Source organism: Solanum tuberosum, unplaced genomic scaffold (assembly GCF_000226075.1).
Source record: "Solanum tuberosum cultivar DM 1-3 516 R44 unplaced genomic scaffold, SolTub_3.0 scf00524, whole genome shotgun sequence".
Taxonomy (NCBI): domain Eukaryota; kingdom Viridiplantae; phylum Streptophyta; class Magnoliopsida; order Solanales; family Solanaceae; genus Solanum; species Solanum tuberosum.
The window spans coordinates 246,615-257,106 of record NW_006239443.1 but is presented as its reverse complement, the minus strand read 5'-3'; the positions used below and the strand labels follow the sequence as shown (position 1 = coordinate 257,106).

The 10,492-nt window shown below is 36.3% G+C and overlaps 1 protein-coding gene across 1 annotated transcript; it reads right to left on the bottom strand.

Moving 5' to 3' along the window:
• Nucleotides 1-1,011: 1,011 nt before the first annotated feature.
• On the bottom strand, nucleotides 1,012-9,804 carry LOC102589977 (transmembrane protein 50 homolog). Its single transcript, XM_006364902.2, has 4 exons — nucleotides 9,534-9,804; nucleotides 9,237-9,324; nucleotides 1,849-2,001; nucleotides 1,012-1,276 (listed from the first exon to the last, which is right to left on the bottom strand). Exons 1-4 carry the CDS (start codon nucleotides 9,664-9,666, stop codon nucleotides 1,240-1,242), a joined length of 411 nt encoding a protein of 136 aa, XP_006364964.1. The 5' UTR covers nucleotides 9,667-9,804; the 3' UTR covers nucleotides 1,012-1,239.
• Nucleotides 9,805-10,492: the final 688 nt, after the last annotated feature.

The following is a 10,492-nucleotide window of genomic DNA, read 5'->3' as shown; positions in this document are numbered from 1 at the left end:
GGCCCTACCTATATTTCTCAAGCCCCACAAATCAGCAGGCTTATTCAGGGGGGGTTAAAAAGCCCTTTTTTAAAATGGGCTCCAAATTTTTTTAGCTCAGCCCTATTAAATCCCCGGGGTTAGGCCAGGCCGGCCCAACAGGCCTAGCCCATATTGACGACTCTATGTAAAAGTTACTTTACATTTATTACAATTCAGTGAAAAAAGGGAAAATGTGTCTTTGGACCAAGATAAATATTTCAAATAGTATTTATGGGAAGGAGGTAACGGAATATGCGATAAATAAAGAACATAGTGAAAGTAAAAAGATTTCTCTAAGATTTGATTTGGAAGTAGATTTTATATTTCTTTTCGGGAATAAGGGTATGAAAAATACCCCAACTTTGGTCGAATTTGCTGTTGCGATACTAAACTTTAATGAGGACCTATTACCTCCCTAGACTATTTAATACCGTATTTTAAACATATATATTTGTCCATGTGGACATAAAAAATAATGTAAAATTTTAAATAGTAATGTGTCCACATGGGCACATATATACCTTTAAAATACACTATTAAATAGTTCATGTGGTAAAAAATACGGTATTAAATAGTCTAGAGAGGTAATAGGTCCTCATGAAAGTTTAGTATCGCAACAGCAAATTCGACCAAAGCTGGGGTATTTTTCAAACTCTTATCCCTTCTTTTCGTAAATATCAATAGATCTTGTTATTTCATTGCAAAAGTAAGATGTCAACTAACCAAATTGTTTTGCTTTCGAAACGTTCGGAGTGAATTAAATCTGATTTTGGACTCACTAAACTCAATATTTTTTGCCCCGATTAAAAAATCTAAGTACTAAATAACTATAAATATTCATTGTGGACAAAAAAAAAACCATTTGGATATCTTGAAAGACGTTTGAACGTGAATGGAAGATACGTCTCAAGTCATAAAACATTACGAAACTGCCCTTTCGTTGCAGCCCCTGAGGTGTCGGGAATGAAACAGTGCATGACATGCTTTAAGTAAAAGATATACTAATCGAAGTCTTTTGAAACAAACCACTTCACAAGACATATTTCCTTGAGCTTTCCAATGAAATATCAAGTTAATAATTATCATAATGTAGAAAGAAGTGATGAGCGTTCAATATTTGGTGCTTAGCCTCACTGCACAACCAACACACATTTATACAAGTAACTGTAACTCTTTCTTGACAGAATGGATCCAAGTAAGACCCCATCGAGTGTCCTCTCAAGATTCTGAATGTGATGTCCAATAGATCAGCCCGCTGAAATATGTCAAAGTAAACCCCACAGTTAGCTTACAAGGACCAGAAGCATGATCTCTTTTTTCTCATAATGTATGTGAAAGATGCAGGCTAAGCAGAGCTACATGACACAACTGGACACAACATAGATGTGATGTATTCTTTTTCATGTACAAACCGGAGAATGTGTGATGTATTGTTTGTTAGTCTTAAAAGGGACAAGAAAAGAAGTAGAAAGCTACTTAGAATTTTAATTCGAGCATTCCACTTTATTAGCAACACTGGAGAAGAGAGGTTCACTACACTGAAAGCACGTAGTAAACCTACTTGACTCTGATATTCTTGGTAAGACACAGGTTCAAAACCATTGCTTTCTATTCAAGCACCATTATGACAAAAAATAAATGTATACAGCGAGAGGGAAGAGAGGAGAAGGCAGAGAGGACAGGTGGATGAACAACAAAGCTCAACTAAAAATTAGTGCATAAAAGTAACCTTTAAGTAAAAAACCCTTTATGCAACAAACACCCTTTCTCGCATGACATCGAAGGCTCTATAAGGCAGCAAAACCTAATAAATATTAAGCAAATTACCTGATTAAGACAAACACACATTGCAGAACACCTGCAACTCCTGTCCAAGCTGAAGGACCAGATTTTCCCAGTGCATCTTGTATCAATAGACCAACTGATGCCGCCAATGACACAAAGGATACAACATATGCAATAAATAGCCACAGCTTCAACCTGCATTGTCAACATTGAAACAGTTGAGCAATTCAATGTGACAAGGAAAAGCAAATAGAATCAGAAATCTATATTTTTTTGATAATCTCGAAGCATACATGAAACATCTATTAAAAGAAATAAAATGTGCAAGGATGGATCAAAGATAAACGACAATACCTAACCAATAATAACTATCATTATGCCTCAGACAGGGAGGAAAAAACATGAAAGGATTCCGTAGCTCTTTCACAAGCGATAACAAATGCAAATTATGGTGATCAAGCATCACTCTATTCATTCCAAGAGACTGAATAACTAATTAAAGCTTGGCAACAAACCCTTTAGATGATAAGACCAGGCGACCAAAATTGAATTGCTCAAAAGAAGCAACAAAACCTCACAAAAAGCGTCTCTACCCAAAATCATGACTCATCCCCATGAAATTATAGGAGTACTAAGACAAATGAAGATTATATGAAGTGGACAGGAAATAAGCAAGGCCAACTTTCTGTGCAGTCAGTTAATGGTGAATATAACACCTCAAATTACCAGATCGGTTGTTGACCATGGAAGATGATATGGAGAGCCAGTTCCATATAAAGATGCATGCTTCACATGGATGTTAGCAAAAAAGGCTGTATTAACACACGATAACCTCAGCACGAGAGGCTATCCTATGTGCCCAAGATGTTACCTATGTGGGGAGTAGTTAGAGACAATGGCTGGTCAGCTATAGAATTTTTTTTATAAACATGAGGGGAATTAGGTGGGCTATGCCAAGAAGAATAATTGAAGTTTGAGCTAGTTGGAACAATGAGGGTAGATTATCCTGTAAGAAAGAGAGATGGCGGATTATCCCTGCTTGTATTTGGTGTACAATTAGAAGAAAAAGAAATCAAAGGTGTTCTGAAGACAAATGTAGCTCTCCGGATGGAAGTCAAAATATTTTTCATTTGGAGGTAGACTGACCCTGATAACTTCCGTCTTAGATGCTCTACCAAATTATATGATGTCCCATTTTCATATCCCCCAGGCTATTGTGCACAGGATGGATAAAATCAAGAGATCTTTTCTTTGGCTAGGTAATAAGGAGAAAGGAGAAAAGAGGTTTTTATTTAGTCAAAAAGGAAAAATCTTACCAGAAGTAGACGGTAGGATGGGCATCAAGAATCGTAAGAACCAGAGCAAAGCTCTTCAGGTGAAATAGTTATGGAAATACTCTTAGGAATCCCAAGCTTTTTGGAGTAGTGTTATCTAAACCAAGTATGAGGAGCTGGATGATTGGGTTTCTAAAAAAGTTACTACACCTTATGGTGTAACCCTATGGAGATCTATTAGGTCATACTGGCCTTTGCTTAAAAGTCAGTCTACTATCAAGGTTCACAATAGCAACAAGACTATTTTTTGGACAGACAAGGGGTTACTACAAAAGTTATTTCTTGAATTGTTTCCTGCGGTCCAACATCAACACAACACAATAGTTGAGGCGTGGATCCATCAAGGATGGAATTTGATCCTCAAAAGGCATTTGAATGATTAGGAGATCCCAAGGCAATCTAATTTTTACAAGTTTTTGGAAACTTTTCAAGGGCCACAAAGTGGAGTGGACTGTTTAGGGCGGAATAGCAAAGGTATTTACAAGGTGAGGGAGGGGTACAAGAGTCCAAATTAAGCTTTGCCATGGATCATTACCAGACCATGGAAGCACATTTGGAAAGTAAAAGTGCATTTAAACGTGACCTGTTTCACTTGGCTTTTAGCTAATGAGGCTGGTCCTAACCCATGTAAATCTATCAAAGAGGGGAATATCCCTATGCACAAGATGTTATTAATGTGATAGTGAGGCTGAGACAATTAATCATCTTTTCCTGTAATACATAGTCATTGACCAGCCGTGGAAGATTTTTATCGATCGCAAAGGCATCTCATGGATAATCCCTAGTAAGATTGTTGACACTCTTTTTAGCTGGGAGGAAGCTGGAATTGGTGCAAGAAACAGAGAAAGATGGAGAATTATCCCAGCATATATTTGGTGGACCATCTGGGAAAGAGATAAATGCCAGATGTTTTAAAGATAGGAGCAACAATGTGCAGAAGATCAAGCTTAACTGTATATTGTTATTCTGCTTTTGGTGTACAAAGGCTTATTCGGAAGACACTGAAACAATTCTTGATGTTTTAGAGTCTGTTTAGGATTACAATCTCAAATTTGTATTTGGTGCTTCTTTCTTCTTTTATTACTATGATTTTTTCACTACTATCTAACTACGGGCTCTAATACAAATTGTTATGTTACCAGTTCAAGAAAAAAGGACAAATGTAGCTCTATACAAAAGTTGAAGATGAATTGTCTGGTTCTTTTCTATTTTTGGTGCAAGTAACCGTACCTATAAGATTGTGATGCTATTGTTGATGCCTTAGACAACTCACAAGCTATTTTTGATGCCTTAGATAATTCACCCCTTGGATGGTCTTCTCCACATGAATGTCCATGGCATAAGTCGGGAGGACTTTATCTCAAGGAACATTAGTCTCATACAAACAAGGCATAACTCCAGAAGATACCTAATCAAAGTCAACTCGTGTCCTCTATGTCATGAACTGTCCTACTAATGTGCTATGTTCAACTTTAGAAGTGTTAGCGCCGTATAAGCTCTTGCATCAGATCACATATTGGGGCATCAACAACTTCATAATCAAGTTCATTTTGACCTGGATAGTTAAAGTGCTCATCGATCTTGCCTGGGTTGATATCAACCTCCATGCTCCACTCCACCTGCCTCATCTTCAACAGATCATTTTTATACACGTATTGAATGTTGACATAGAACTCTTCTATCAATATGATGTTTGCATCCCTGGCCTTTTGAGAAAATGTTCCATTTTATTGTGTGCAGTGGATAAGTTTGTCGACAAACTTCGAATATCAAAGCAGACTCGGAGACTTAGGACTTCTAAAGTTCCATCCTTGATGAACCTTCTCTTCTTGCTCATGTTTTTTTTTTTTGGATAAGTAATTAATGCTTCTATAAATTTGTGCACTAAGCCAGTGCAATAGGCATAATTACAGGCTGTGCAATCTCTCTATTATGTCTAACATTCCATCTACATCATTTACGATAACCAGATTGCAACAAAAAACTACCAAAAAAGACAACTCTGTTTAAGGTTGTGCATGTTACTCTTTTTGCCTTCAAAAATTATATTCTTTCTTTCGAGATAGATAGTCCACCAAATGACCTGAGGTATGGTGTTCCAAATTTCAGAGATTTCTTCCTAAACCCTCTCTGTTTCAACCTAGAGATAACTCAATAATGGAATTAGGCATGGTCCAACTTATGTCTAGAATGACAAAAAACATATTCCATAGCTGGCTCGTGATCCTACAATGCAGGAAGAGGTGGTGAACTTCTTCCGAGTGCTCTTCACACAGTGGACATCTGCTGCACAGTTGAATCTTCCTCTTTTGCAGGTTCAATTGTGTGAGACAAGCCTCCATAGCATCTGTCCAAGAGAAACAAGAGACCTTCAAAGGTGCTTTATTTCTCCAAATCTTATCCGAGAGTCATAAGACCCTATCGATGCTAGAATCTAGCATGTGGTAACAATCTCTTACTGAAAAGAGTCCTTGGTAATGGCTTTTTCAACTGATGGAATCTGTTCTGTTGTGGTCTAGTCTTATGCTGCTTAACAACTGAAGCAATTGGCAAAGTCTTTCTAGTTCCCAATCATTAATATTTCTTCTTAGAACAAGATTCCATTCTTGTGTTGAACAAAACATCGCAATTTCTCCCTTTTGATGAGAAGATAAGTTGACGATATCCATGAATTGGTCTTTCAGAGGAGCGTAACCAGCCATGTGTATTCCCAAAACCTAATTTTCCTCCTATTACCGAGAATAAAGCCCATATATGACTTGCATTTGTTCCAGTAGCTTCCACAGTCCAGTAACATGAGGTATTGTTGAGATTTCGGTAATCCAGGGACTCTCAAGTGTGATATTTTACACCAAAACCCTCCTCCAAAGTGCATCTACCTCCTTGTTGAACCTTCCATGCCATTTCATCAACATGCTATCGTTATGTCTCTATAAGTTTTTAGTACCAAGACCGCCTTTCCTTGTCTCGAGTGACTTCTTTTCATTCACAAGGCAGAAAGAATTAGATTGTTTATTTCCTATCCAAAGGAAGTTTCATCTCAATCCGTCCAATCTTTTCAGAAGAAGTGAGCTGAGCACACTGTTGATCAGAGTGACACTGGCCCCCAATGAAAGATATTGTCTCTTCCAGCCTGCCAACTTCTTGCTCTTGTTGTTGTGAAGCATTTTCTGAACGTGTTGCTTCAGGTTGGGGGGAATGAACTGGTTACTGGTTAGGGGCTTGAAAGTTTACTGGATTAAGTTGGAGTGCCACTTGATACCCGTTAAAGCTGGGTGAGCTACACTTAAGTGGGCAGGACTCAGTTGCACATATAATTGGGAGAGTGACAATAAACAAAACTTGAAAAATATTGGTCTGGGTGCTTTTTTGGCTGCATGTTCAACTTGAAAAGGATGAGCCTTAAACTGATTTGACCGAACTGAACTTAGTTCTCTTCGGTGTTGGTTTACATTTCCACACATGCAAAAACAGAAAAAGTTCAACCAGAAATTTTCGATGACTGAAGCTTTAGCGTTTTATGGTTTCAGTACTTGATTTTTATTTATTTATTGCAACTATGAAGTCAATGGGCCAAACAATATTATGCCCTTGAGAAAAAAGAGAGGTATATGCCCTCCAGTTGAATCCATCCTTATTACATAGTTGGGACTTTTTGGTGGTGGGCATTACAATTCCATTGCCTGCTAATATGTGTGAATTTCAAATTTTCAAGGAAGTAATATTCACCTGGAATTGCTTTTATGCTTCGTTTATGGAAAAGAATAACCAAGCACCACAGGCATGCATCATATGTTTACTTCCTTTTGTTCATGAAGTAGATGAAGCTTGAACTTAGCATGTACACCTAAAGTTACTCCTTTGAATTGCTCCATTGTGTTTTAAAATTATTTTAGTCTTACAATCTCCCAATCATTGAGTTGCCTTCTGAAACTGAGATTCCAGCCATTGTTTGCCCATACTTCCCCACAATTGCTTCTTGTTGCGGGCATAAAGTATGAATACTAGGAAAGAGTTCTTCCAAGGCACCTTTGCCTATTCATTTGTCTTTCCAGAAGGAAATCTTCAAACAATCACCTCCATAAGGACTACTGGACAACATTTGTTACTCATCTTCCTTTCATCCCATAGTTAGCCTTGACTACATCTTTCCAAATAACCTCTCCTTCCGTTGAAAATCTCCATAGTCATTTCATCAGTAAACTTTGATACTGCATTCTTAAGTTCCTAATGCCTAACTCGAATCCCCCATTCTTCTTACTAGCTGTGATAGTTTCCGATTTAACCAGATGGATTTTCCTTTTATAAGTGTATCCTTGCCAAGAGAAGTTCCTTCTAAATGCATCTATTCTTTTCACCACTTATAGGGATAGGAAATAGAGACATAAATGTACAATTTGCAAATAAAGTAACTAATTTCAACATTCAGTATAAATAAATGTCGATATAAACCCAACTCCTCAAAGGTGATACTCAAAAACCGTCTCTTCTCATTAAGATCACCTTAGTGTATCGTTACTTAAAGCCCATGACTTCACTCATAAAATGATGATCACTTTACATCGCTTTAAAATACGAAGTAATGGCTTTTAATGAAAATGATTTGGATAGCTTGCATACTGTATTGGCATCCTTAGGGCAACTCAGGTTCTGGAGAAATTTTAGTACTCATGCTAGAAAAACACAGTACTGTAACAGTTCAAGATAGACCATTGGAAGATGGTGTTGATAAGCCAATTATGACATCCTTTGAAGTTTCATCCACGGATTTAACAGTTGTGCAGTTTAAGGAGATCCACCTGTTGTGAAGATTACACAAGATGTGAAATTTAAGAGATACTACCTAGCATGACTATTGATACAAATAATAAGATGGTAAACCCATCAAGCTTAGAAAGAGGCTACAAATCCTTTTTTTTGTGAGCTTAACTGATCTATCCTTGTAAAGCTTGCATCTTCTTGATGCCTTGAAATGAATCTACTTACTTCATCAAAAAAAAAACACAGTGAGCATGACTTATTTTCTGCAATCGACTCCTTCGCAAATGTATATTTTTCCCCAACTTCAATATACAGTGGTGAAGGAATAAACGCCGGCAACACATCCTACTTAATCTGTTGTGATACAGTTACCATTTGAGGAAGATTTTAGTTTCTTCCTCAGTTGTCCTATTGGATAGTATCTTTTGAATCCGCTCATCATGTGTAATCTCTATGTTATATTTCCGCAGCTAGTAGGATCTTCTTAGACAATACAACTGCTATAGTATTGACTGGTGAAGTTTCATGGGACTCAATTAATGGCTCATCTACATCATCCTCCGATGGTCTAGCATGAGCAGTAAGAGTCCAGCACGACTACAAGAACCTTCTCCAAGACTCAAATTAACCTTGATTTCCTTTGCTCACAGTTGTGCATGTCAAATTTCTATTGCACCAACCAATCATTTTCTCAATTTCTTTTCCAACTAGACAATCTTTAATACAAGAGGTGATTTGTGATGCTCTCTAACAAAAGGCGTGTGAAGTGACAGATGGAAGAGATTACTCCTAGCCGTTTGTAATCAACTGCGAGGAAAAAAGGAGCACACTAGATCAAGACTTGGAGGGAAAAGAGCTGATCAATTGACATTTTCGGACACCTTTGTTGCTCCTCTCTCTCTCTCTCTCTCTCTTCCTTCTCATCCCACTCTCACACCTAAACCTTTCAACTTGATTGCAGGTGCAAATCAAAAGATTGAGGTGAACTAGTGTAGTCGAAGTAACTATAATACATTGAACATACTCAAAAATTACCAATAAAAACATTTTTTTCTTTTAGTTGCACTTGATTGAGTCAATTACACCACTATTGTGTAATTAAACTACAGTGATACAATTGATAATCCTGAATAGCAAACCACTTTCTGTAATCTCTATCTCAGGCGAAACAATCAGAACAAGACATACAAATTACTACTCAAGAAGCTAGAAGGATCAATGTTCAAGCCAATGAAACATCAACACCCAGAAAAAGGGGGTCGATCTTTGAACAAATTTAAGTCCAATTCTCAACAACAAACGAGTTCATTCACATAGAATACATTATTTTCATACCTCCACTCTCCTTCATCATAAGGTGAGTAATCAATATCCTCTTTTCTGACGCAATTAAACATCAAAGCAGCCAAAGATGCAAATATACCTACAATATTCCAAATAACAAAAAAGGTGAACAAAACAAAAACCTTACTCAAAACCCATATATCAAAAATCAAGAATCATATCCAAAAACCTACATGTCAAGAATCAAGTCAAAAATCAACCATCTTAGTAAAACCCTATATCAACAACCCAGAAAAATCAAGAATTAACGCGCACCCACAAGAAATGAGGGCAATTAAAGAGAAGTACCTGGAAGATAATGAAGGAAAGAGATTTTGACGGAGCTACAAACAACGGCGTCAACCCAGAACCACCATCCGGCGCCGAAGACAGCGCCGGCGACCCCAGGTCCAAATATAGCCCATAGCTCTGAAAAATCCATTAAATTAACAAGAAAACTGATAGAAAAAGTGTAAATTGATCAGAAATTCTCTTTGAGAAGAGGGATTCTTCAGATTCGTGAGCTCTCCTGGTCTTGTCTTCAATGTCACTTTTACAGTAGTTGTATTATTAATTATATCTTTTCTTAATGCTTTTCAGACAAATTATTTAAGATTAAATAATTCTTGCATAATTTTTCTTTACAAAAAAAAAAAAAAGTTTTGCATAATGTTTTTTTAAACAGTGTCCCTAAATTCTAAAAAAATTCTACTGGTTTGGTAGTACGAGAAGTGATTTTAATTTGACCAAAATTTGACTATTTAAGAATATTTCTTTCATTTTAATAAAAAAAATATAATGTTTTTTATGAGACTTCAATAACAATAAAAACTTCGTACGGAATATTTATTAAAATGAAAGAAATATTCTTAAATAGTCAAATTTATATCAAATTAATATAATTTATTATTAATGAAGTAAAATACATGTTAAGTAATCAATGCAGTAAATTATGAAATTTTATAGGATACTTTTGTAAATAGTCACCATAATAAATTTAATTATGCTCAACTATAGTTTGCATATTTATGGGGTGTAGGTGCAGTTTAAACTGTCTCATTTGTATAATTCATAGATTTGTATAATGCGCAGGTTTGTATAATTTACGGGTGAGTTTGTATAATTCAACTATTTTTGTATAAACTCAAAATAACGAATTTATACAAACACAAACATTTGAACTTTAAACAGTTATACAAATTATATTACACAGATTCTGAATGATACAAATGTGTGAATTATACAAAACTAAAATATTGAGCCGTGTA

Coding starts and splice junctions, on each gene's coding strand:
- LOC102589977 (XM_006364902.2), bottom strand. CDS start 9,666: ATGGATTTTTCAGAGCTATGGGCTATATTTGGACCTGGGGTCGCCGGC. Junction 9,325..9,533: donor TTTCCTTCATTATCTTCCAG/GTACTTCTCTTT, acceptor GGAATATTGTAG/GTATATTTGCATCTTTGGCT. Junction 1,277..1,848: donor TGTGTGTTTGTCTTAATCAG/GTAATTTGCTTA, acceptor GACATATTTCAG/CGGGCTGATCTATTGGACAT.